General features: G+C 36.4%; 1 protein-coding gene across 13 annotated transcripts in view; it reads left to right on the forward strand.

The window, feature by feature from the left end:
* Window positions 1-27,836, forward strand: part of TMCC1 (transmembrane and coiled-coil domain family 1) — a 256,200-nt gene that overhangs the window by 98,853 nt on the left and 129,511 nt on the right. The window contains exon 1 of one of the 13 annotated variants that reach the window (XM_082748096.1): window positions 27,314-27,822. The exons of the other annotated variants lie outside the window; for them this stretch is intronic. Coding sequence (XP_082604222.1) covers window positions 27,784-27,822 — 39 coding nt within the window. The 5' untranslated portion in view covers window positions 27,314-27,783. Of the gene's footprint in view, window positions 1-27,313; window positions 27,823-27,836 lie in introns of those variants that run through there. 13 annotated transcript variants of the gene reach the window in all.

Here is a 27,836-nt window from a genome sequence, read left to right on the forward strand (position 1 = left end):
TATCAACTTTTACTCTGTTTCTTTATACCAGATAAAAGAGAAACAGGGAGAAAGAGAATATGAAAGCAAGTTTAGAGTGAACAATTATTTCAAAGTGTATAGTATCTTAGATGACTTAGTAAATAAATTCCCTCTAAAAGATATAAGTACTGTTTCATTAAAAATAATTTGTTCTGGGACACCTGGGTGGCTCGGTGGGTTGAGCCTTCACCTTTGGCTTGGGTCATGATCTCAGGGTCCTAGGATCGAGCCCCACTGGCTCTCTGCTCTGCGGGGAGCCTGCTTCCCCGTCTTCCCTTGCCTCTCTGCCTACTTATGATATCTTTCTCTCTCTCTCTCTGTGCCAAATAAATAAATAAATAAATCTTTTAAAAATCATTTGTTCTGCAGTACAATTGAATAGCTTCACCTTTTTAAGCTTAAAATGTTTCACCATAAAAACAAAAACTTTAGTATCCATACCACCCCTTACTTTTTTCTTTTTGGTGAGGGGATAGTTTTGTGAAATCCAGTACCCCTCTTCCTTTTCCTTTTTTCTTTTTGGTGAGGGAATGGCTTTGTGAAATCCAGGTAGCAGATATAAGCCAGCAGTAAACTTAATAGCTTTTTCATTATGCGTGATTTGAGTATTGTGCTATAGAGTACCTACTTAGGTTTCTCTGTTGTGGCGGTGGTTTTCTTCTTTCCTGGTTTATGAAATACCCTGTTCTCTCTGATTGTTCACAAAGAGGCAGAAGTCCTTCTGCTCCAGTGAGTCTAAGAATGTCAGATGCTGGAATCACCAGAAGTTGAGATTTTTTTTAAATGGCTAATCCTGCATTTGTTGAGATTTCCTTCTCAGTAGCACTTTTGTTTTTAAAATATAAAAATCACAGAATGAATGGCCATAAAAGTAAGAGTGCCTAATTCTGATCTGTTTATTTCTGAGCATTTCTCTATAGAAATCTTAATAATGGAGTAGTACATCACAGGAACTGAAGATCCATATAACCTACTCTATATGGATGTTCTGTGGGAAGGGTTTCTAGAACATTAGTGAAATAGAAGGTTATAGAACATAGTACAGTCCTAGGGAGCATATGCTTGGCTTATTAATAAAAGTCTCATATGTTAAGCAGCTATGCAGATACACATCTAAATAATCACCCTATCATAGTGTAGCAGTAGAAATATCATTATAGAAAACATTGTTTTCTGTCTTCAGCTCACCAGAGGCTTTTCAACAACACTGAGCTCGTTTTCAATGATTGTAGATTGTTTAGGATACAACTATACATTCTTCAGAGTTAAAGAACAGTGACCATGTTTTCTTTTGCTTAACTGTTATCTGGTACAAAGATGCAAAACAGCTGAAGAAAACAATCTACCCATTTTGTTATTGAAACTGATGTTTATGATTGGAAACACTACTCTGATAAGCTTCTTTCCATTTTCCAAATACCTTGGGTGTCACAGTGCCTTTACAAAATTTGTGATGAGTTGTACCAACCATAGAGTCAAATTAAGTTTAAGCAGATAAATACTTGTGAGGTTAATTTATTCTTCTTAGAAATGTTCCCCCAGGGCGCCTGGGTGGCTCAGTGGGTTAAGCCGCTGCCTTGAGCTCAGGTCATGATCTCAGGGTCCTGGGATCGAGTCCCGCATCGGGCTCTCTGCTCAGCAGGGAGCCTGCTTCCTCCTCTCTCTCTCTCTCTGCCTGCCTCTCTGCCTACTTGTGATCTCTCTCTGTCAAATAAATAAATAAAATCTTTAAAAAAAAAAAAAAAAAGAAATGTTCCCCCAGAGCGCTTTGAAGTATAAGGTGATCGTGCTTAAGTTTCTTGGCAAAAAGATGGAATTCAGGCTGTTTTCTGTTGTCAAAAATTGAGCTTTGTGAGAATGGAAAAAAAGATTTTATGATCTGATTACAGCTCAGGAGATTTAGGCCACAGTATAAATTAACTGCCTTGGGTCTACATACTGGTTTGGGATGTATATCCCCCCTTGTTTTTTGCTACTAGTTCTGTGTCCTTATCTTTTGTTGCATTCGGGTACAGAGATTTGTGGATTGGCACAGAATTCCAAGACAAGTTTGGCTTTTGTATCTTGTTTTCATTGTTACAAGGATTTGTAGCTCTAGTGTTTTTACTAAATAAAATCAATTAATTAAAAAATTTTCTTATTTAAAGTGGTTACCCTTTGTCACGTATGGATTACGTTTACTGAGTAGTTATTTTTTTTTTCTCTTTTAGTAAGATTTACCTAAACACTAGGTAAAAAAGGATGAGCTGCTGTTGAAACTGGCAAAAAAGCAAATCTTTGCAAGAGGAATTGATGTTTATATATGGAAAAAACATTCCTCTATGTCCTTCCTTTACTACAGCACACACTGAGCTTTACCTCTGCTCACCAGATGTGCGGTCCCCCCCACCCCACCCCAACACTAAGCACTTCTTTGCAATACCAGCTGGGTGTCCCACAATTTGATGCAATTCTGACCTTATCTGAGGATAGCTTCAGATCCCACAGATTAAGGGCAAAGACTTGCAAGACCGTCTCCCCTCCCCTTTCAACTGCCATTGATAAATCCAGATTTTCCCCTGTGTTTTTGACCAGCTGGCTATAGATCAGATGATCCTACCACTTACTCCTTGGGTTCTATTAATTTGCTAGAGTGGCCTATAGAACTCAGGAAAACATTTTACTTACTAGATTACAGGTTTATTATAAAAGGATGTAACTCCAGGGCGCCTGGGTGGCTCAGTGGGTTAAGCCGCTGCCTTCGGCTCAGGTCATGATCTCAGGGTCCTGGGATTGAGTCCCACATCCGGCTCTCTGCTCAGCAGGGAGCCTGCTTCCTCCTCTCTCTCTCTGCCTGCCTCTCTGCCTACTTGTGATCTCTCTCTGTCAAATAAATAAATAAAATCTTTAAAAAAAAAAAAAAAAAGATGTAACTCCAGAAGGGCCAGGAGAGGCAAAGGGCAAGCAAGGTCTGTGGGAAGAGGGGCAGAGTTTCCATGCCCTCTAAGTGTGTCTCCTTCCCAGAATCTCCATGTATTCACCATCCTGGAAGTTCTCAGAACCCCACGATGAAGGGATTTTGGGGGAACTTTATTGCATAGACATGATTGATTATATCATTGGCCTGTGGTGATTGATCACAATCTTCAGTCCCTCTCTACTCCTTGGAGGCGAGGGGATGTAGGACTGAAAGTTCCAACTCTAATTATATAGTTGGTTTCCTTGGCACCCTTCTTCCAGCCTATGGTTAACTAGGGGCTTTCCACAAGTCACCTCATAAACAAAATCAGGTGTGCTTGAATTGGAGCTTGTTTTGAATAATATATCCCTGTTACGCTTCAAAGCTATTTCGGGATCTAAGGACAAAAGACCAAATACTGTAACAAAAGATGCTCCCTTTGCTCTTAATGCTTAGAAATTCCAAGAGTTTGGGGAGCTATGAGTCAATAACTGTAGATAGAAGACTAAAAAATATTTATTGCAAATTGTATATTTATTACATATCATGTGCTCAAGGTGAAAATGTCAAAGTCATTCTTTTTTTGTGTGATAGAATGTTTTAAATCTGTATTTTTCTATAGAGACTTTCTCCTCCAAGGACCCTTGGATTTTTTTTTCTTCATTTCAGCATTTATTTCTTACCATTTGTTGTTTGTAGCTTCACAATTCTATATTGTACTGTTTTTTCGAAATCACAGCTGGAAACGCTGAAAAGCATTTTGACAAAGGAAGACTGAATTGTGACCTTAGACCAACAATAAGCTATAGGAACAAATTAAGTTAAGAAATTAATATTATTTCAGATATAGAAGTTTGTCTTCAGTCTTTCAGAGATTTGTTGAAACCAAGAATTTAAAAGTCATCTCTTTGCTTTTTAACACAATTAGAAGTATAAAACAAAACTGCTTGCTTATGAATTTGCTTAAATTTTTTGTGGAGTTTCCATAAGACTCATATACTACCATTTTTCAGATTCTTAGAGCTCTTCCAAAGTTTTTTTCACCATATCTAACCCAAGGAAAATTTATTTTAAGCTTTATATTTTTCATTAAAACATTAAAAAAAAAAAAGAAGAAGCAGCAGCCACTACAGAGTTCTAACAATCAGAACTCTATATTCTATTTCCTTTACCAGGCAACCATTTTTAAACTTTTAACTTTTTATATTGGAATTTATTTAAATATTTTTCTAAATAACATGCTTGTGCTATTTGTTTCTGTTGTAGATAGTATCTTTGATTTTCTATCATGAAGATGATGATTAAGTTCTCTTATCTCTCCTGCCCACATCTTATTAAAATTTTAGTTAAATTTTGATAAACTGTTTACATATGTCAGGGCAAATATTTTTATGTTGTTGGGGAATGGAAAATTTTCCTCTGTCCTTTGAGTTTTCTTTTGGCTGGTCTAAGAATTAAATTGACATAAGACAGATAAATGGGAGAAAATCATACTTGATTATTTAAGTAAGGTGGCTCCATAAGAATATGAGGCCCATAGGAAGGCAGGCAGTTGAGGCATACCATCCAGAACTAAGGAGAAGTGGGTAGTGGTCTGGGACTTCAAAGGAAAGGAAGACAATTCATAGGAAGATGAAAAAGAGTAATTGCTGAACAAACGTATGCTAGATCATACAGATCCAGTGGGGCATAGAGAGGAATTGTAACAAACAAGACTTTGCTAAGTCCCTCCCTGTCTACCATACCAAGTTCAGGTTATACTGCAGTTACTTGTGGTGATAGCTCCCTTCCTGGAGCAGGTTCTCTATCTCAGTTCTTTTAGGCATTTTGGGGGAAAGGCCAAAGTTCCTTTGTGCCCTCTGATTCTTAAAAATAGTCAGCCTAGAATCATCCACATGCCAAAGAGACACATTGTGGATTGCAAATTTTACTGTGTTCCAACAGCTTGAACCTTTTAAGTACAATATGATTATATTTTCCTTTTTATATAGTTTTTTGTTGTCTCTGGAGTTAATTGCTTCAATTTTGATTATTCTTTCTAGCTATAATTGGGTCATTTCCAAGTTCTGAAAGAGCTACAGATACTCTGAATACTTTCAAAAACATTGTGTATTCTCAGTTTCCTCTTCTTGATGCCCTCACTTCTCCAGTTTGAATGGATTACTGTAAGACTTTTGCACACTTTCTGTCCTGGGAATCCTTTCATCTGTTAATAAATAATGGATTCCCTGTTTCTTTGATTTAATGTTGTGTTCTTTATTGCTTTATTCCTTTCTTTTCATGAAGCACATTCTCCCGGAGCCTTTAAAAAAAGGATGCATAGAAGATCATTTTTTAGAAATATGCCCATTTTGGGGCTTCTGGGTGGCTCAGTCAGTTAAGTGTCTGACCTGACTTTGGCTCAGGTCATGGTCTTAGGGTCATGAGATCAAGCCCCTTGTTGGGGTCTGTACTGAGTGTGGAGCCTGCTTAAAATTCTCTGTCTTCCCCTCTTTCCTCTCCCACTTGCGCACACTCATGCACACCTTCTCTCTCTACAAAAAAAAAAAAAAAAAAAAAGAAAAATTACGCCCCATTTCAAAATTCCTTTATTTTACTCTAGTACTTCATTTACTGTAATACTTCATTGACTTGGTATGGAATTTTATGTTGGATATAATTTCCCCATAAAATTTTTAAAGCATTGTGTCTTTATTTTCTGGTTGCTAGTATTGCTATTGAAAAATCTGATGCCATACTAATTCTTGATCCTTTGGATAGCATCTTTTTTTTTTTTTCTCTAGAATTTTCAAAAGTCTTCTCTTTATTGTCTTGAAGTTTTACAAAGATGTTCTTGGTGTGAGTCTTGTTGATATTTGTTGGGCTGGATACTTGTGGGTCCTTTTAATCTGGAAAACTTGAAGGTTGGATCTTGAAACATTTTAGAGATCTATTTTGTATTAATTTTTATTCCATCAAAACCAAAAATTTATTTTGCCCACACCTCTCACTAACCTGCCAAGCACTTATCTGACAGGTGAAAAGCTGTTTTTGTTTAAAATTTTTATTATATAAAATTGTAGTCATATTTTAAAAACTTTATGTAAGCTGTGATACACAGTAATAAACAAATGCCTTTTAACTGACCACACAATTTAAGCATGGGAACATTACCATCGCCATGCTCTTGGAACCATATGTGGTTCTCCTATTGTCCAAAATTTTGTATTTCATTCACTTTTAAAAAGGTAGTTTTAAAAGTGTAGTTAAAAGGTAGTTAAAGGTAGTTTAAAAAGGTAGTTAATTTTAAAAAGGTATTTAATTATGTGTGTGTGTGTGTGACACAACAATTCTTAGTTGTACTTGTTTGGGGACTTTATAAAATGGTATTATGGTTTATGTAGTCTTGTATGACTTACTTTTTTTTCAAAAATAACATGCCAGAGTTTGATCTGTGTTATTGCATCTAGCCATATTTCACTTACATTATTTAATCTTTTTCAGTACTTAGTTTGTGCTCTTTTTGTTAGTCAAAGATTGAATCTCCTGATGTACTCTTTAGTTTTTCTTTCTTTTATTCTAATTCCTGGGAAATTTCCTTAAAACTTATTTCCCAGTCCTTCTATTAAATATTTTTTCTTTTCAGTTTTTAAATATTTTTTCCTCTTCTATGAATACTTTCTTTTTTCATTATATCCTGTTCTTGTTTTATAGATTTTGTTTTCTTTTGTCTCTGAAAATCTTTTGCTTCCTATATTGTTTCTTTCTCTTTGGAGTTTCTTTTTTTCTGGGTTTTTTTTTTTTTTTTTTTAAGTCTCTGTCTTCTTTGTTAGAAGCTTTTCTCAAAAGTCTAGTCATCCATGGCTTTATCTTCTTGAGAGAGGCATTAAAATGCTCTTGGGAAGCTGTCCTTTGTGAAGACTTTTGTAGGTTCATGGTTTTTACCATAGAGTAATTAGTCAAAGATTCCTTTTATTAGAGGCCCCTCCAATTGTCAGTGTGTATAGGTCTTTTTTTTAGTCATTTTTTCTAGAGGAATTGTTCAAACTCTTGCCTTTGGGGGTGGGTGGATGATGGCAGTGGTAATAAGCCTGGCTGCATGTGTTCTAGAAACCTGGGAAGAGGACTGAAATCCTCATCTGTCAGTTTAATCCTGTCCTCAGAATGGTACTTCACCCCAGTCCCCAGCCCTCAGGTGCCTGTAGAGTTTCTCAGTCTCAAATCTTTCTGGTCCCTTGTTTCAGTTTCATCAGAAAGTGCACCTCTGGACTGATCACCTATGTATTAGAAGAATGATCTGCTGATCCGACTGTTTTTTATAAATAATTTTAATCAGTTCTTCTATTTTCATGCCTAACTCTATGGCCTTGCTTTTAAAGGAGCCCCTAATACTTGTCTAAGTCCTGACATTTCTGTACTTTTAGCATAAGTTGGCTTGTTCTTACTGATTTCCTCACATCCCCTACTACCCTGCCAAACACTTACCTGACCTGAGAAAAGCTGAAAGCTAAGTCATTTATTACTGAACCATCTGTTTTTCACCTTCCAAAATTTTATTGACATCTCTTATCTACTGCTGTGTCCTCTATAGTTTTCTCTGCCTTTGTGGATATATGCACTTTATTATTTAATTTTAGTAGAAAGCCAGGGTAAGTGTCTTCAGTCTTTCATGTTTACTCCATTAATTACCCTTTAAAGAGGCTTTTATTAGAATAGAAACTTGAGAGACTTTGATATAGGTATGCCCTCTAAAGTCTTCTTTGTTCCCAAAGTAGAAATCATAAAAACATTCATTTCTGAAATTAACAAAAGCCAAGATAGGGAAACACTTTAACTGTCCATCAGTGATTGAATGGATAAAGAAATGTGATGTGTGTGTGTATTTCACATATATGATATATAGAATATTAGCCATAAAAAGTAACAGAATCTTGTCATATGTACCAACATGGATGGACCTTGAGGGCATTATACCAACAGAGAAAGGCAAATACTGTTACAGAGCCTGCTATAGGACTTGATCTCATGATCCTGAGATCATGACCTGAGCTAAGATTAGGAGTTGGAGGCTTAACTGACTGTGCTACCCTGGTGTCTCTGGACAGCATTTCTGTAGCAAAATCACCTTTGTAGTTATCTTCTGTCTCAAATTCTCTTTATTGAATAGCCAAACATGAACTTCATTGGCCTAGAGTGTTGACAGAATAATCTTTTTAAAATTTGATTTTAGGGGGAACTGGGTGACTCAGTTAAGCATCTGCCTTTGGCTGAGGTGATTTCAGGGTCTTGCGATCAAGCCTCTCATTGGGCTTCCTGCTCAGCGGGGAGTCTCCTTCTCCCTCTCCCTCTGTCCCTCCTCTCGCTTGTGCTCATTCTCTCTCTCTTAAATAAAATATGATTTTAGAAATTAAACTACAAATCTTGATACGGGTGAAGGAAATCTTGATTAAGTTTAACTGAACCCTATGACCATGTGACATTGACAAAATTTGAGCAGTTTGAGCTTAAGAAATGGTAATTTTGTGTAATTCAGCATAACAGAGTTAAAGAACCTCAGCACTTTAGTTAACAGACCCTTCTGATTAATGTAGAAATTTTTTTTTTAAGATTTTGTTTGTTGTGCTCGCTTCGGCAGCACATATACTAAAAGATTTTGTTTGTTTATTTTAAGATTTTATTTATTTATCAGAGAGAGAGAGCACAAGCAAGGGAAGCCAGAGGCAGAGCCTGCAGAGGGAGAAGCAGGCTCCCCACTGAGCAAAGGAGCCCAATGCAGGACTTGATCCCAGGATCCTGGGATCATGACCTGAACCACAGCCAGCTGCTTAACCAACTCAGCCACCCAGGCATCCTTTGTATTTATTTGAGAGAGAGAGAGAGACCATGAGCAGTGGAAGGGGCAGAGAGGATCAGACTCCCTGCTGAGCAGGGAGCCTGATTCAATTCGGGGCTCCATCCCAGGACCTGGGAATCATTACCTGAGCTGAAGGCAGACGGTTGAGACTGAGCCACCTAGGTTCCCCTAGAAATTTGTTCTGTAACATTCTTGGAAACATTCCAGTGGGAGGAAAGGATGAATAAAATGGCAGCCTAATGCTATATAAGAGGGAGAGTTGAAGTCCACATTTAGTGTAACTTCTAGGTTCTAGAGCTGCATCAGAGTCTCTTTTATGTTCTAGAAATTCCATACTACTGAACCAAGAGGCTATAAATTCTGTGGAGTTCCATTTTGGTACACAAGGCCTGTGGATATGAACACTAACACACACTACCTGAAGACCTGGCTGCCATGCTGTATTATCTGTAGAGGATTTCAGTAAATATCAATAGCTGGAATAGTATTGGTTAATTTTGTTGACTTTGTATATAATTTGCATATATTTCTTTAAGTTAATAGTTGTGCTTTTTTTTTTTGGACAGGCAGAGATTACAAGATTAAGTTTAACTGAACCCTATGACCATGTGACATTGACAAAATTTGTATTGTTTGGAATGTGGTTAAGGTAGACTATAACAAGTTAGGAATGTGTACTATTATTTTCTGGGTAATCACTAAAAGACCAATACAGAAATGTATAACAAATAGAAGAAATAAAATGGAATATTAAAAATAGTTGATTAATAGGAAAGAAGCAGGAAGAAAAGACTAAAGAACTCATGAGATAAATTTAAAATAAATAGCAAGACGGAACTAAAGACAGGAAAAGATAATACCATGCAAATACTAGCCAAAAGAAAGATGATTAAGCTATGTTAATATCAGGTAACTTAGATATTAAGGCAAGAAGTATTTATACTAAAGATAAAGAATGACATTGCATAATGCTAAAGTGGTTCTCTCAATAGAAAGAATAATCCTGAACAACCTTCTTTTGTTGCTTAGTTTGCCAGTCATTCATATGTGTGGTCTTTGGGTCTTTTCTATGGACCAGTGTTCTCATTTTTTACTGCTGGAGATGTTTCTTTAGTCTGTGAGGGAAGAGTTGTTCCTTTGTCTCTCTGACTGTGGTACTGTCATATTCAACATGCTCTGGGCATTGTAAATAATTGTGTGGGGTACCACTTGAGAGAACAAAACTTCAGAATTATAATTATTTCATTTAGTGTTTCAGTTATTTTTAATGTAATTGTTCTTTTAAAAATGCCAGCTTATGAGCAGTAAAATGTAAATGAAGACTAAAGAAACGGATTCCTTTTTGAAGACTTTTTTTTAACATCATGTGATAATAAGTAATAAGGTATTCTAAAGAGCAAACCAGAAAGGAGTAGTTGTCTGTTCATTTATAAGGATTCTTGACAATAAGCCTTTTTTTGTTGTTGTTGGTACTGGCTATTTAAAGCTCTGCAGTGATGTGTTATTGTAAAAACTCTTCATTTCTATCTGGAGAGAATGTCTTATTATTTAGAGAAGAACCCATTTTCCTGGAAAAAGACATCTGTTGGTTGATTTACATCCCTAAATGCAAGAAAAGGAGAGAAGAGTTTAAGGAAATAAAAGTGCTGAATCAAGGCGCATACTTAGAAATAGAAATATAATTAGTATCCCTTTTAAAAAAAATTGTGGTAAACCAGACATAACAAAATTTACAATTTAACTTTCTTTAAGTGTACCATTTAGACATATTAAGTATATTCACATTGTTGGCAAACAGATCTCTAGAACTTTTTCACCTTGCAGATTTGAAACTCTGTATCCATTATAAAACTCTCCCTTCACCGCCTCTCCCCAGCCCCTGGTAACCACTATTTTACTTGATGTTTCTTTGAATTTGATTAGATATCTCATAAAAGTAGAATCATGCATTTTTAGTGTTTTTCTGACTGGCTTATATTGCTGAGCATGAAGTCTTCAAGGTTCCTCTTTTTTGTAGCATGTGACAGGATATCCTTTTTAAAGACTGAATAATATTCCTTTGATTTATAACCACATTTAAAATCTTTCATCTTTTTGTGGATATTTGGTTTGCTTCCACCTCTTAGCTATTGTAAATTGTGCCACTATAAACACAGGTGTGCAAATACCTCTTCAAGACCCTGCTTTCAATTCTTCTGGGTATATACTCAGAATTGGATTGCTGAATTATATGGTATTTCTATTTTTAATATTTTGAGGAGCTGCCATATCATATTCTATTATTTTACTGATAGTGTAGTTCTACTATTTTATGAGCCAGTCAACAATGCACAAAGGTTCCAATTTCTCCACATACTTATAGTAACACTTACATTCTGTTGTTTTGTTAGTAACCCTTCTCATGGGTATGAGGTGATAACCTCATTATAGTTTTGATTTGCATTTCTTTGAGGATTAGTGATTTTGAGGATCTTTTCTTAGCTTACTGACCACTGACCATTATATATTATCTTTGGAGAAATATTTAAATCCTTTGCCCACTTCTTAAAAAGTTGCTTTTTGTTGTTGAGTTGTAAGAGTTCTTACATATGCTGGATATTAACTCCTTATTAAATACATGATTCGTAAACATTTTCTCCCATTATGGAGATTTCCTTTTTGCTCTGATGTTTGCTTTACACAAAAGTCTTTAAGATTAATAAAGTTATATTAGTCTCTTTCTGCTTCTTGTTTCCTTTGAGTTAAATATTTTATATGGTATAAGATGAAGTTCCAATTTCATTCTTTTGCATGTGACCATCTAGTTTTCCCAGCACCATTTGTTGAAGAGACTGTTCCTTATTCCAATGAGTGGGTTTAGCACCTGTGTTAAAAAATTATTTGAACATATACGTGAAGGTTTATTTCTGTATTCTCTATTCTGTCTTACTGGTCTTTGTTTTTTGGTATTTTTTTAGATTATTTATTTATTTGTCAGAGAGGGAGAGTGAGTGTGTGTATACACACAAGCAGGGGGAGCAGCAGGTGGAGAGAGAAGCAGGCTTCCCACTGAGCAGGGAACCTGGTGGGGGACTCCATCCCAGGACTCTGGGATCATGAACTGAGCCAAAGACAGACACTTAACCAACTGAGGAATCCAAGCATCCCTGATCTTTGTCTTTATTCCGGTCCAGTGCTGTTCTGATAACTGCATCTTTGTAAAGTGTTTTGGTTTTTGTTTTGTCTTGTTTTTAGATTTTATTTTTAAGTAATCTTTCTATCCAGTGTGGGGCTTGAACTCATAACCCTGAGATCAAGAGTCACATGCTATCCTGACTGAGCCGGCCAGGCACCCCTGTAAAATGCTTTGAAATCGGGAAATATGAGTCCTCTATGTTCTTTTTCAAAATTGTTTTGTCTATTCTGAAGCCTCTGAGATTCCATATGAATTTTAGGGTAGATTTTTCTGTTCCTGCAAAAAAAAAACAAAAACAAAACAAAACTTTTTAAACCACACCACAGAGATACTGGTAGGGACTTTGTTGAGTCTGTAATTTGATTAGAGTAGTATGGACACCTTGACGATATTAAGTCTTCCAATCCTTGACTATAAGATATCTTTCCTTTTACCTGTGTCTTTTTAAATTTCCTTCTCCAGTGTTTTGTAATTTCCAGTGTACAGGTCTTTCTTTTTGGTTAGGCTTATTCTTAAATATTTTATTCTTTTTTAAAAATATTTTATGTATTTATTTGAGATTGACACAGCTAGAGAGGGAACACAAGCAGGGGCAGTGGGAGAGGGAGAAGCAGGCTCGACCAGGGGCTCGATCCCAGGACCCAGGGATCTCGACCAAGACTGAGCCACCCAGGTGCCCCTTAAATATTTTATTCTTTTTGATGCTATTTTAAATGGAATTATTTTCTTAATTTCTTCAGATTATTAATTATTAGTTGTTGAAACACAACTGATTTTTTTTGTGTGGATATTGTGTCCTCCAACTTTGTTGAATTCATTTATTAGTGTTAACATCTTTTTGTGTAAAATCGATAGGGTTTTCTCTATATAAATTCATGTCATCTGTGAACAGATACAATTTTTTTCCCCTTTCCAATTTGGGTGCCTTTTATTCATTTTTATTTATTTTTCTTGCTTAATTGTTCTAGCTAGGACTTCTAGCACTATGTTGAATAGAGATGGCAAGAGCAGACATCCTTGCCTTATTTCTGGTCTTAAGTTTTCAGTTTTTCACCATTGAGTATGATGTCAGCTGTGGGCTTTCCATTAATGGCTTTTTTTTTTTTTTCCTGTTGTGGTAGTTTCCTTCTAATCCTTTGTATGTTTTTGTGTGTTATTATCATGAAAATGTCTTGAGTCTTGCCAGGTGCTTTTTCTGCATCAATTTTAGAGGATCATGTAATTTTTTTCCTTCTTACATTATCACATTAATTTTACATTACATTAATCACATTTCATATGTTGAAATACTTTGCATTCCTAGAATAAGTCCCACTTGGTTGTAGTGTATAATCCTTTTAATGTACTGTTGAATTCACTTTGCTATTATTTTTTTGAGGAGTTTTACATTGATATTCATTACTGATATTGGTAATGTAGTTTTTCTGTAGTGTCTTTGTCTGGCTTGAGGAAACGGATTATTCTGACCTTATAGAATGAACTTGGAAGTGTTCTCTCCTTTTAAGCTTTTTTGAAGAGTTTTAGGAGGATCTATGGTAATTTTTTTTAAGGTTTGGTGGAATGCTCTCCATCAATGCCATCTGGTTGATCCTGAGCTTTACTTTCTTGAGACCTTTTGATTAATGATTAATTTTCTTTTCCTGTTACTGATCTGTTGATATTTTCTATTTTTTTTTCTTTTTTTTAAAGATTTACTTATTTATTTGAGAGACTGAAAGTGAGAGACAGAGCATGAGCAGAGGGGGAGGGGTAGAGGAAGAGGGAGAAGTAGACTCTCCACTGAGCAGGGACCCCCCCAATGCAGGGGAGGATCGTGACCTGAACTAAAAGCAGATGCTGAATCAACAGAGCCACCCAGATGCCTCAAGATTTTCTATTTCTTTACAATTCAGTCTTGGTTATATTGTGTATTTCTAGGAATTTGTGCATTTTTTTTTTAAAGATTTTATTTATTTATCTGTCAGAGAGAGAGCGAGTGAGAGTGAGCACAGGCAGAGTCAGAGGGAGAAGCAGGCTCCCTGCGGAGCAAGGAGCCCGATGTGGGACTCGATCCCATGACGCTGGGATGATGACCTGAGCTGAAGGCAGCTGCTTAACGAACTGAGCCACCCAGGCGTCCCTGCATTTTTTTTTCTTAGCCATTTTGTTGGCTTACCAGTTCTTCATGGTATTCTCTTATAATTCTTTTTATAATGTGGATTTGATTGTAATGTCCCTGCTTACATTTATGATTTTAGTTTTCTCCTGCTCACACACCCACATGCTGGCTCTCATGCTCTCTCCTAGTCTAGCTAAATAAAGCTTTGTTAACTTTGTTGGCAACTCTTGGTTTCATTGATCTTTTTCTTTTGTTCTGTTCTCTATTACTGCTCTAATCTTTATTATTTCTTTCCATCTTTGGATTTAGTTTTTCTAGTTTCTTTAGGTGCACAGTTAGGTTAAGATCTTTCTTTTTTAATGTACTCACTTACTGCTGCATTGTTTCCTCTTAGCACTGCTTTTGCTATACTTAGTAAGTTTTGATATGTTGTATTTTCTTTTCCATTTGTCTCTAGGTATTTCTTTTTTTTTTTTTTAAAGATTTTATTTATTTATTTGAGAGAGAGACAGTGAGAGAGAGCATGAGCGAGGAGAAGGTCAGAGGGAGAAGCAGACTCCTCGTGGAGCTGGGAGCCTGATGCGGGACTCGATCCCGGGACTCCGGGATCATAACCTGAGCCGAAAGCAGTTGTCCAACCAACTGAGCCACCCAGGCATCCCTAGGTATTTCTTATTTATCTTGTGACTTCTTCTTTGACCCATTGGTTGGCCAAGAGTGTGTTGTTTAATTTCCATACAACTGTAGATTTTCCGGTTTTCCTTCTATTTCATTCCATTGTGAGCATAACTTTGTATGATTTCAAAATTTTTCAGTTTGTTAAGACTTGTTGTCCTAACCTGTGATCTGTCTTGTAGAATGTTTCATGTGCACTTGAGAAGAATGTATATTCTGCTGTTGTTGGGTGGAAGTGTTCTATGTTTTTTCATTCTAATTAGTTTATAATGTTATTAAAGTCATCTGTTATCGATCTTCTATCTCATTGTTCTATCCATTTTTGGAAGAAGAGTATGAAATCTCTTGTGTTGCTGGCAGTTTTCCTTTCAGTTCTTTCATTTTGCTTTATATATTTAGGAGCTCTGAGGTTTGGTGCATAAATATTTATAATTGTTAAATTTCTTTAGGTGACCTGACCTATTTGTCATTATATCCTCCTTTGTCTCTTGTTACAGGTTTTGATTGGAAGTCTATTTTGTCTGGTATTCGTATAACCATTTCTACTCTCTTTTGGTTACACTTTTCATGGACTTTTTCCATCCTTCCACTTGCAGCCTATGTATGTTCTTAACTCCAAAGTGAGTTGCTTGTAGATAGCATATAGTTAGATCCTGTGGTTTTAGTCCATTTAGATCTTTTGAGATTTATTCATTTTTATTTATTTTTAAAGATGTTATTAATTTAATTGACAGAGGGAAGGAGGGAGAGAGAGAGCGCACAAGCAGGGGGAGCTGCAGAGGGAGAGGGGGAAGCAGGCTCCCCACTGAGCAGGGAGTCATGACCTGAGCCAAAGGCAGACACTTAATTGTCTGAGCCACCCAGGTGCCCCAAAAGGTTTCTTTTTTTTTTTTTTAGAGCAGTTTCAGGTTTATAGCAAATTTCAGAGAGTTCCCATACTCCCACACATGCATAGCCTTCTCCATTATTAACATCCCCCACTACATCTGTAATAATTGATGAACTTACATTGACACATCAAAATCACCCAAAGCCCATATTTTGCATTAGGGTTCATTCTTGGTGTTGTACGTGTGGTGAGTTTGGACAAATGTATAATGACATGTATCCACTATTAAAGTATCAGTATTTTCACTGCCCTAAAAATCTTGTGTTCTGCCTGTCTATCCCTTCCCTCGCCTCCACCTCCAGCCCCTGGGCACCACAGTTTTTTTTTTGTTTTGTTTTTGTTTTTGTTTTTTACTGTCTTCATAGTTTTGCCTTTTTCAGAATGTCCTGTGGTTGGAATTGTACCATTTGTAATTTTTCAGATTGTCCTCTTTTCTTAGTAATATGGATTTAAGGTTTCTCTCTGTGTCTTCGTGGCTTGGTACCTCATTTCTTTTCATCATGAATAATATACCATTGTTTGAATATAGTACAGTTTATCCGTTCACCTAATGAAGGACATCTGAGTTGCTCTAAGTTTGGGCAGTTATGAATAAAGCGTCTCTGTATGTCCGTATTTAGGTTTTGTGTAGATGCATTTACATGTAAAGTAATTACTAATAGAGAAGGACTTAACTATTGTTTTGTTATTTGGTCTCTCCTCTCCTTTTTCACTGCTTTCCTTTGTGTTTTGTTTATTTTTTGTATATTAGTACTCCCTTATCTGTGGAGGATACATTCCAAGACCCCTGGTGGAGGCCTGACACTGTGCATGGTACTGAACTCAAAATACACTGTTTTCTCCTATACATTCATACTTATGATAAACATTAATTTGTAAATTAGGCACAGTAAGAGATTAACAATGACGATAATAGAACAATTATAGCAATGTATGATAATAAAATTTAGGTGACTGTGGTCTCTTTCTCAAAGTGTCCTACTGTATTGTATTCATCCTTCTTTTCGGGCTGATGTGCGATAATAAAATGCAATGAGATGAAGTGAGGTGAATGACAAAGGCATTGTAATGTAGCAGTTAGCTTCTATTGATCTTCTGAGGATACATCAGAAGGAGGATCATCTTCTAGATTGCACTTGACCACAGTAATTGAAACCTTGAAAAACTGAAACTTATAAAGAGGGACTACTCTAGTGATGTGCTTTGATATCCTCCTTATTTCCTTTAGTGTATATTCTGTAGATACTTTATTTCTAGTTATCACTGAAATTACATAAAACATGTTAAAGTTATAGCATTTTTTAAACCATTAATTTAAATCACATAAGCTCTACTGCTTTACAGCTCCACCCTCCCTTTTATGTTATTAATGTCACAAATTACGTATATTTTTTTAAAGATTTTATTTACTTGAGGGAGAGAGAACAAGAGAGTTGGCAGGTAGGGGAAGAAGCAGACTCCCTGCTGAGCAAGGAGCCCAATGCAGGGCTCAATCCCAGGACCCTGGGATCATGATCTGAGCCCAAGGCAGACACTTAATTGAATGAGCCATCCAGGAACACAAATTACATATTTATATATTGTATACCCATTAACATAGACTTATACGTTTTTTTGTTCTTGTCATTAAAATTCTATGCACCAAATTTATAGTAGTACAGGTTACTATATTTTCCATGTATTAATCTTTACTAGAGACCATTTATATATATATATATATATATACATATATATATGTGTATATATATATAAAATACTTTTTTTTCCAACTTGATAGTTTCCCTCCCATTAGTCCCTTAGCTCTGTTTACTTTTCTTCATTCTTTTTGCTCCTCTGACTCTGATTTCAAATGAGCTGCCTTCAAGTTCACTGGTTCTTCTGCCTGTTGAGCTCTGATCTTGAGCCCTTCCAGTGAAATTTTCCATCCAGTTATTGTACTTTTTGGCTCTAGAATTTTTCTTTGTATAGTTTCTGTCTCTTTGTCGGTAACTTTCATTACGTTCATGCATCATTTTCCTGTTTTCTTTTAGTTGTGTTCTCTTTTAGCTGATTGAACATTTTTATGACTTATTTTAAATTTTTTTGTCTGGCACCTTATAGGTCTGTGTTTCTTCAGATAGGTCTTTAAGGCCTGTTTCTGGAGTTTATTTTGTTCCTTTAATTGGACCACGTTTCCCTGTTTGTTTGCTTGCTTTTTCTCTTTTTGTTTTTTGAGGGGTGGGGATGCTGGGATTTGGACATTTGAAAAAATAACCAGTCTTTGCATACTGAATTTCTGCGTGGGGATATCTTCACTAATCAGCCTAGCTCGAGGTTCTAGAACTTCTCGAACCATTTCTGATCTTAGCTCCCCCCTGGTATTTGCCTACAGATATGCAGCTCTAAGGTGCTACTTACCTATTACTTGCAGCACCTTCTCAACTCTTATTCTTGTCATTTCTGTGCTTGAGTCAGCCAAGACAGAAACCAGTCCCTCAGGCAGCCCTCAGACAACCAGAATATAGGACATTTAGTCTGTTCTGTTTGTGTTTCTGAGGGAGAAACATTTGGATGGGGTGTTTCTTTCAGGTTGTTCCATATTATGTTCTGCAGGGGAAGTAGCATGAATGTGTGCACCAGACACCACAAGTTTCACTGTTACCGTGTCTTGTTCATCATGTTATGTGTGGGCGCAATAGCTTCTCACCTATTCTCTAGAGTTTTTGTAGCAGTATTTTGGTCCATATATTGTTAACTTAGTGCCTCTATGGGAGAAGGAAGGCCTAGATCTAGTCTGCCAATTTGTTGATGTAAGTCTCCCTAGTATCAATTTTTTTGTATAAGTTCTGCCAGATAATGTTTCTCTTCATGAGACATGAAATTAAAAGGGAGTTAGATTTTGGTCTTGAGTAAGGCATTTTGGACTTGAGTAAGGCATTTGGTTTTCTCCTTTGTGAGGTCTACAAATGGAGAAAATGAAATCTAAAGCAGTAATAGTTCAGTGTTAGAGTTTGTATAATCTTTTATATTGGAATAAGGAAATAAGGTAATAGGACAGTTACATATCCTATCAGACAAGATTAATGTTTCTTTTAAGATTTTCAGGGCATTTCATAAATACTTACTGTCTGCTCTGTTTAACATACTATACAATCAGCATACAGAAAATACAAGATAGAATCCTATGCTTAATGCTTAAAAAACTAAATAACAGTACAGGACCTGAATAGCAAATACCAAAGTGTAAGAACTATCACTATGAGTTATACAAAAGCAGAAATGACAGTGAACTGAAGTGGACAGGGTTGTCTTCTGAAGAAAATGAGTTCGGGCTGGACCTTGAATGGGTAGGGTCATGTCTTAGTATCTGTCCTGGAGAAAGAAATATCATGTGTCCAAAAGTAGGTATGTACATGGCACTGTTGTTTCTAGTAGCAAAAATGAGAAATAATTTAAATTGTCATCAAGAAAAATAAACTAAATAAAATAATAAACTAAACTAAATAAACTGTTCTGTCTGTACTATGGAATATTATGTAGCAACAGTAGAGATCCGTATATCCCGACAAATTTTTCTGAGTAAATTCTTGAATTTTTAAAAGCCGGTATCTTAGTTTGTTTAGGCCACTATGACAAAATACCAGACTGGATAGTTTATAAACAATAGAATTTTATTTTTCACAGTTCTGGAGGCTGGAAGTCTGAGATCAGGGTGCCAGCATAGCATGAGGGCCCTCTCCCAGTTTGTAGACATTTTGTTGTGTCCTCACATGTTGGAAGGGGCTAGGTAGCTCTAGAGCACTAATCAAGCCTGATAAATGTAGTACCTCCCAGAGTTCCCACCTCTTAATATCACATCAGGCTTTAACATTTCAACATATGACTTTTGGGAGAACACAAACATTCAGACCATAGCAAAGGAAGTTCTAATTAATATGTAATTATGATATTAGTTGGGTTAAGAAACAAACCAAGCTAACTGAAGATAATACTGCATACTTTTATAGGTAAGTAGTAGAAGTTCATTGTAAAAGAAGGATAAACTGATAATAGTGGCTACAACTATTAAGCATTCATACATTACTTACATAATTAAAGAATGAGAAGAATCCCAGATGAAAATCCATTAAAACATGGTAGTAGTTACTTCTGTGTGTGACAATTTTGAACAGTTTCTTACTCTTTATATTTTACTCTATTTTCTGAATTTTCATAGGAAATTTTTTATTGGAAAGTACTAAATCACAAAAAGTATTCCATAAATGGGAAATAATTGACAAATGGTTAATAAAATTAATCCTTACAAGAATGGAATAGAAGAGTAAGTAAAATTTAATTAGGCAGAAAGATCAGAGAGTTTGGGGGTATGGGAGATGGTTGAGGGGAGAGAGAAGGAATTCCAGAATGTCTTAGAAACTTTTGAATTTGTATAGGGCCATTGAACACTGCCTTATATTTTGAAACCATTTATTCAATACATATTTAAGGACTTAGTAGGTATCAGAATACCCCTATGAGCATATTAGGGTCCCTGCCCCTAAGAAACTTATGTTTTGATGAAGGGGATGAAGAGGAACAGATTACAATACAGCAGTCCCCCTTAACCATGGTTTTGCTTTTTACTGCAGCCCAGAAGGAGATAATTCTCTTGATGTATAGTCAGAAGGTCAGTAGTAGCTTTTTTTTTTTTTTTTTAAGATTTACTTATTTTAGAGAAAGAGGGAGCATGCACAATTGGAGGGAGGGGCAGAGGGAGAGAGACCCTCAAGCAGACTCCTTGCTGAGCAGGGAGCCTGATGTGTGGCTTGCTCTCATGACCCTGAGATCATGACCTGAGCCGAAATCAAGAGTCTGACACTTAATCAATTGAGCTGCCCAGGTGCCCCAAGGCCAGTAGTAGCTTAACGATATGTCACAATGCCTACATCATTCACCTTACTTCATCTCATGTAGGCATTTTATCATCTCAGATCTTCACAAGAAGAAGGGTGAATACAGTACAAGAAGATATTTTGAAAGAGATCACATTGATATAACTTTTAATTACAGCATATGGTTATAATGTTATATTTTATTACTGGTTATTATTAATTTCTAACTGCCTAATTTATAAATTTTATCATAAGTAAGTATGTCTAGGAAAACACATTGCATATATAGGGTGCAATCCTATCCACAGTTTTAGTCATTCCCTGGAGGTCTTAAAAGAATCCTCCACAGATGAGGGGGAGACTACTATACAGTGTTGTAAGAAAGAATCAACTGGTAAGGTGGAGAAAGGGTTTGGTGAGGGCTGATATAGAAGAGGCTTTCCAAAAGGTACGGACCTTTAAGCTGAAATTTGGAATTAAGTTTAAAGTAGAATGAGATGTCTAGAGAGGGAAAGCAGGGACCAGCACCTGGAACACCTTGTAAACTGGTTTAAGGACTTGTTTTTGTGGTGTTTAATTATTCTATATTTATAATCTTACTGAGTGTTCTTTGCAACATAGTAAATAATAGTCTTGTTAGTATTTTGCCACTTGGTATTCATATAATACACTTTTTTCCTCTCTCTTCTCTATCTTTTCTTCTTTTGTTCTTCCATGTATGTGTTTACTGCAGGTGATGCACGGCATGAGTTTTTTTGGGGGGAAATAAATGCAAATCTTAAAATATTGCTGATATAGAAGGGGACAACCTTAGTTTAGCATATTTGAAAGAGCCATGCCCAGTTCACTAAAATAAAAATGCTATTTGATGTGATTGACTGTTCTTTATTTTATTTTATTTTTGACAGAGAGAGCAAAGTAGGCAGAGAGGCAGGCAGAGGGGGAGAGGGAAGCAGGCTCCCCGCTGAGCAGAGACCCCCCCCCATGCGGGGCTCCATCCCAAGACCCCGAGACCGTGCGTGACCTGAGCCAAAGGCAGAGGCTCAACCCACTGAGCCACCCAGGCGCCCCTTAACTGTTCTTTAAATCAGCTATCACAATGAGTTACTTATGGAATTAAATACAAGAGGTATTCAGATTTTTTGATCATTATCATCTTTTAACTTTTTGCTACTTAGTAAAATGTACTACCATCAGGGTTAGTTATATTGACAGTGGCTTGGACCTTTATAAATAACTACACAAATTACTTAATCCGTTCTATGTAGGTAAAATGTGGTATCTGTATTGTTACCTGTTGTGGGATTGCCAAATGAAATTTGTTTTTGCAAGATAGTAATCTCCTATCATTTAAGGGACCTTAGTTGCCAGAGGAGTTCAAAGCTAACAGCATTATTTACTAATTTTTTTGAAAGTAGATTTCCTTCTTCCTTGTTTTAAAGGGAGGCAGTAACTAAAAGAGTCATAGCTTCTATAAAGAGAGAACCTATCACATTATTATTTATTAATGTTGGGTTCTTCCCATTTGGGCCATTTATATAAAAGTGGCAAATAATGTGCAGTTTAGAAAGGAGGAATAACTGAATTTTGTTACAGCCTACAGCCCCATTCCACAAACATATTTCCACAAAAAATATTCTGAACACTATAGGCTAAAAACATATTGCATTTTACTGTGAAAAAGTTTTATCTACCACTAGAATCACATTTCTGTGTCCTTAACTTGTATTTTTTCTGCTTTATGGAATGCCCTTCCCTTTTTTGTCCATTTGCAAAATACCTCTCCAACCTTAAAGACTCCGGATTTAAGACTTTCTTTTTCCCATAAAAGTTCATCACTCCTTTTGTCATTACTGTTCCTGGTATTATAGCACTTGCCATATTAATGACAATTGTTTAAGTTTTGTTTCCTTACTAGATTGTGACTTCCTTAAAAGTAAAGGGTGTCATGAATAATTGTTTAGTGCGTGAATGAAAGGGGGCTTTCTGAAATGACGTGTTGCTTAATGAAAGCCTATTCAATTCGTAGGCTTAGTTTTATTGACTGACAGCTAGCTGGCACTGTTACTTCTGGCTCCTGTTACTTCTGGGTTATTACAGGACTCTGGTTAAAATCCACAATGATGTTTAAACATGATTTATTTAATATAACTCTGTGTAAGAGTTCTTCAGTTGTGCCAAGCTTCGAGGAGACTCACTCAACTTAAAGTGTAAAGGGTAACATTAAAAAAAAAAAAAGAATAATTATTCAGTTTCAGAAAAACTTTATTGCATGAATATCTTAAGTAGCGTTTGTTTTTTAGTGCGTTTTAAATTGTTAAGAATAAGAGGAAGCATGATGTAATGGAAGTAGCAATGTAGTGAAATTTGTATTTGGGATTCCAGTTCCGTCTCTAATACCAACTCAGTGATTTAGGGGCAAGTTTGAAAAAATCTTTTTGAACCTTAGTTTACTTCTCTATAAAAGCATAGTTTGTATTGCATGATATTCAGTAATATACAACTTTAATATCAATTTATTTTAAAATGTGTTTATATGGGGCGCCTGGGTGGCTCAGTGGGTTAAGCCGCTGCCTTCGGCTCGGGTCATGATCTCAGAGTCCTGGGATCGAGCCCCACATCGGGCCCTCTGCTCAGCGGGGAGCCTGCTTTCTCCTCTCTCTCTCTGCCTGCTTGTGATCTCTCTCTGTCAAATAAATAAATAAAATCTTTAATAAATAAATAAACAGGGGCGCCTGGGTGGCTCAGTGGGTTAAGCCTCTGCCTTTCGGCTCAGGTCATGGTCTCAGGGTCCTGGGATCGAGCCCCGCATTGGGCTCTCTGCTAGGCGGTGAGCCTGCTTCCCCCTCTCTCTGCCTGCCTCTCTGCCTACTTGTGATCTCTCCTCTCTCTGTCAAATAAATAAATAAAATCTTCTAAAAAATAAATAAATAAATGAGCAAAATGTGTTTATATAGAATTTTAAGAATGAAGTTGGTGTAAAGGGGGGAGGGACAGGTGTTTCAAATATAAAAACCAGCTAAATTGGGATGATTATTTAAGTTTTATAAATATTTACTCAAGGTATTTGTGTTTTTCTGTTGTTACTTTGGACTTTTTTTTTTAATAATTTTTTTTTAAATTTAGTTGGCCAGCTTATAGTACATCATTAGTTTCAGATGTAGCATTCAGTAATTTATAGGTAGCATGTAACATCCAGTGCTCATCATATCAGGTGCCCTCCTTAATGTCCATAACCCAATTATGCTATTTTACTCCACCACCTCCCTTCTAGCAGCCCTCATTTTTTTAAGATTTATTTATTTTAAAGAGATGGGGGGAGGGGCAAAGAGAGAGGGAGAGAGAATCTAAGCAGACTCCATGCTCAGTGCTGAGCCTGAGGCAGGGCCCTATCTCATGACCCTGAGATCATGACCTGAGCTGAAACCAAGAGTTGGCTACTTAAGTGACTGTGCCATCTAGGCTTCCCTGTTTTGCACTTTTTAAGTGATAAAGTAAATCAGAAAGCAGTATAGTCCTAGTTAAAACAAACATACATAGGTTTTTTTTTTTTAATTTTTTTAATTTTTAATTTTTAATTTTTTATAAACTAAACATACATAGGTTTATGCACATGCAGGACAATGTATAATAAGATCGGTACTAATGTTTATTCCTAGTGTAGGGTTATATATGATAAAATAAGGAGAGTAAAATATTTTTCTACAAAGATAATAAAAACTAAAGCAAATAAAATGCCATTTACTGAAGATTATTTGTGGCTTTGGAAGTAGATTATTATTTGACAAACAAATAAGGAAAATGTAAGGGGAGCTGGGGCCAACATGTTAAAGGCAGACTTTTTTTTCTGGCTCCTAAATCTACTTAAAACTCTTAACTCTGGTAGAAAGCAGAAGACAGGATTGCTTAGTGATTGATGTTCATCTCTTTTTTAGTTATGATGGGGTCAAGAGGTTTTTTTGTTTTTGTTTTTGTTTGAGAGAGAGCTTGTGAGGGTAGGGAGGGGCAGAGAGAGGGATAGAGAGAATCTCAAATGGGCTCCATACTCAGAACCTGACCCAAGGATCAGTCTCAGTACCCTGAGATCATGACTTGAGCCAAAATCAAGAGTTGGGTGCTTAACCATTGAGCCACGCAGGCACCCCAAGGGAACTTAACCAATTTCTTAAAATGGGGTGTTTGGACAAGCTTTAGGGGAATTCATTGACTATTTGGAATTGTGTCGAAAACACTGGGTATGTCCATTCATAAATTTTATGTCATCACTCCAGTGACTGAGTTCATAGCTTTTAACAGATCCCTAAAGAGTGTGTGATCCAAAAAAGATTAAGAACCCTGTGGACAGGTCCTGTCTGTTTCTGCATAGAGTAAGGGGGTTGTGGATTTTCAATCACAGATTACTGAAAGGACATTATTTATTCAGGTCTTGGAGTAATAAAAGAATGATTGCAGAGCTGTTGATATTTCTCTAGGTTATACACTTCTGCCTTTCTAGCTATTCTTTTGTAAACTTTGATCTTGGTCTACTGCAGTCATCCTTTGCTGCCCCACACCTCAAAATAGATCATATTCAGAGATTCTAATTTTTCTCTTAACAGCTATTTATTGACGATCTTTTCAGTTCTTTGTCATCAAGGATTGGATTGCAGTCATACACTGAAATGATTATTAACAGGTCTTGTTGCATTTGAACAATTAGAGGGTTATCCTTATATTAATAGGTAAGAAATGAGTAAGTTCCTCCTAGAATGAAAACACTATTTGTTTCATCCGTGAATCTTTTTATATATATCAGGGACTTTGAGGATATATATATCCTGTTCAATTCATGATTGATATTTTTTGTGTATCTAGGTGTGTGGACTTGACAGTTTTTTCTAATTCCTTTTCCTCTTTCCTTTCTTTGGGATGGTGGGTTAGAAAGACTCTTGCAATTCTTTGCAGTCTAGCAGTTATCTGGGATTCCAGTTGATTATATCAGAAGCAATTCATGTTTATACTTAAAACAGTATGTCTTTCTGTAAGGAATTTTAGTATTTCCACACCGGCATCTCATTAGGTTTTCATTACCAGGAGAAATTTTCTGAGTATTCAGTTTCATTGTGTAGGAAAAATATGGAAGTACTGGTATTCTTAGCTTTTAAAAATAAAACAAAACAGAAAACACACAGAACTCGGGTTCTCTGTCAGCCTGTCTTCCACTTGGACTTAAATTTAAGTCAGTTTAAATATTAGGTTACATTGCATATTCTGAACCTTAGATATGAGAGAACTTTACTTTTAGTCATAGTTGTTGATTAAAGTTTTCTTAGCTTTGGAATTTCACAAATAGTTTCATTATGTTCAACCATTCTCCACTTAAGGTTTTTGGAATAAAATTTATATATAAATTATTATATATAAATATATATAAATAATATATTATGTATAAATGAATATATAATATATAATATATAAATATGATATATAAATTATATATAGTTTATATATAAATAATCACTAAGCAAAAATATATATATAAAGTGGGCTTTATATATGTATATATGTAAATATATAAATATATATTTTTATATAGAATATATATATTTTATATATAAAGTGGGTTCTATATATTTATATGTAATATATAAATATAATATATATTTATATGTAAAAATAGATATATTTTGGTCAGAGTGATTACTTTTTGGAGCTATAGCATCCTGTTACTTACTCGAATCTGGTACGTAGGTAAATCTTTTGTATGCTTCCTAAGGTGTTGTGAAATATGTGTGTGATATTTTATTATATGAAGTTTTAAAAATTGTGCACTATATTTGGATGATAACTGGAAAATGGAGTGTGTGACAAGGGCATGGTTGAGAATAACCATTGTATAAAAGATCTGTCTTTTGAAATTCATTTTTCAGTTTTCTCACCAAAAAGAGAAAAGTTAGTAACACTGTATGATTTCCTAATGATAATACTGATGTCTTAGAATATTCCTGCTTTACTTATCTGAAGAATTGGGATATTAATACATGTTTCCGGGGGGGGTGTTAAGAAATAAATAGGATAGTAGATGTGAAATGTCTAACACAATGATCTCACATAGTAGGTTTATTCCAGCAAAGGCTATATGTAACATAATCATGCTTACAGGGAATTGAGAATCACTAGAGCAAGGAAAATTCATATATGCCAACAAGTTCTGCCCTGGTCAGTTTTTAAAATCATTTAGGAATAATGAACAATTCAGAGATGAGCATGTAGAGTGGAAATTTCAGGAAAATGAAGCCTTGGGTGTTGGCAGCAGAATCAAATAGGAAGAGACTGGCAAACGATAGTAAAATATTTTTTATCTTTGCAGCTGGCCTCAGGATTGTCATTTTCATACCTTTTACCTACATTTATTCATTCTGAGCTGGGTTTTTTTTTTTGTTATGTGTGTAGACTTTAAAATTACATCGTTCTGAGAGCAGTAAATTAGCTCAGGAGGCAGCCTTAGTTTCTTTAACTTGGTAAGGAAGTTGAAGTCACCCTGTAACGAAGTTGAAGTCACCCTCGAAGTATGCCACTCTGCACCTGACATTCCTTCCTGAGGCGGGACTCCTCCTGGTGAATAAGGGGAAAGGCTTGGCCAATTACCTTAGACAAAGCCGGACAGCTGCCGAGCCCAGGTGGGAGGAGTCTCCTGGGAGCATAGCTGGTACAGTCAGGGGCTTTTTGCCACCTCCTTTTATTCACACCATTTAACCCAGCAGATTACCTGAGGGGGAGGTTGAGAAGGGGGGCGTCACTCTTTGCAGGGGACCTCCTCCACTGGGAGGGCTTTAGCCTGGGAAGAATTGCAGTTGCCAGGTTTCCGCTTGAGGCTGATGCTTTCTAACCCCAGTGCGCCACTCCTCGCCCCACACAGACCAGAATATCAGGTTTGGCCCCGGAGTCTCAGGTGGCACCAGAGCGGCATCCTAGGCTGAGGATTTGGTGGAAAGAGAAGGGGTGGTCCTTCACTCTGGACCCCTCTCGGCTGACTCACAGGAAGTGCTAACCGAGCTTGGCACTGGGCGAAGCAGCTCCAGGATTCTGCCCCTCCCTGCCGCGGTCTGCCCGCCCTCTCGGACGTAGGCTTTGCAGTATCTCCCGATGGAACAATGAAGTGGTTCCAAGTTTGCTAAGACTCCCAGGGACATTCTTTGGACCTCTGTGATAGTCTTCAAAATGTTTTGCCACCGACTTTTCCAAGAAGCTGTTTTTTAAAAACAAAACCAAACAAAACCCTTCCCTTCGTGGATTGCTTTGTCTGAAGATTACTCAGGGTGACCATGGTTCAACGCTTTAGCCTCAGGAGGCAGCTATCCAAGGTGGGTAGCTTGGG

This window comes from Mustela nivalis (genome assembly GCF_964662115.1).
Source record: "Mustela nivalis genome assembly, chromosome: 1".
Classification (NCBI taxonomy): domain Eukaryota; kingdom Metazoa; phylum Chordata; class Mammalia; order Carnivora; family Mustelidae; genus Mustela; species Mustela nivalis.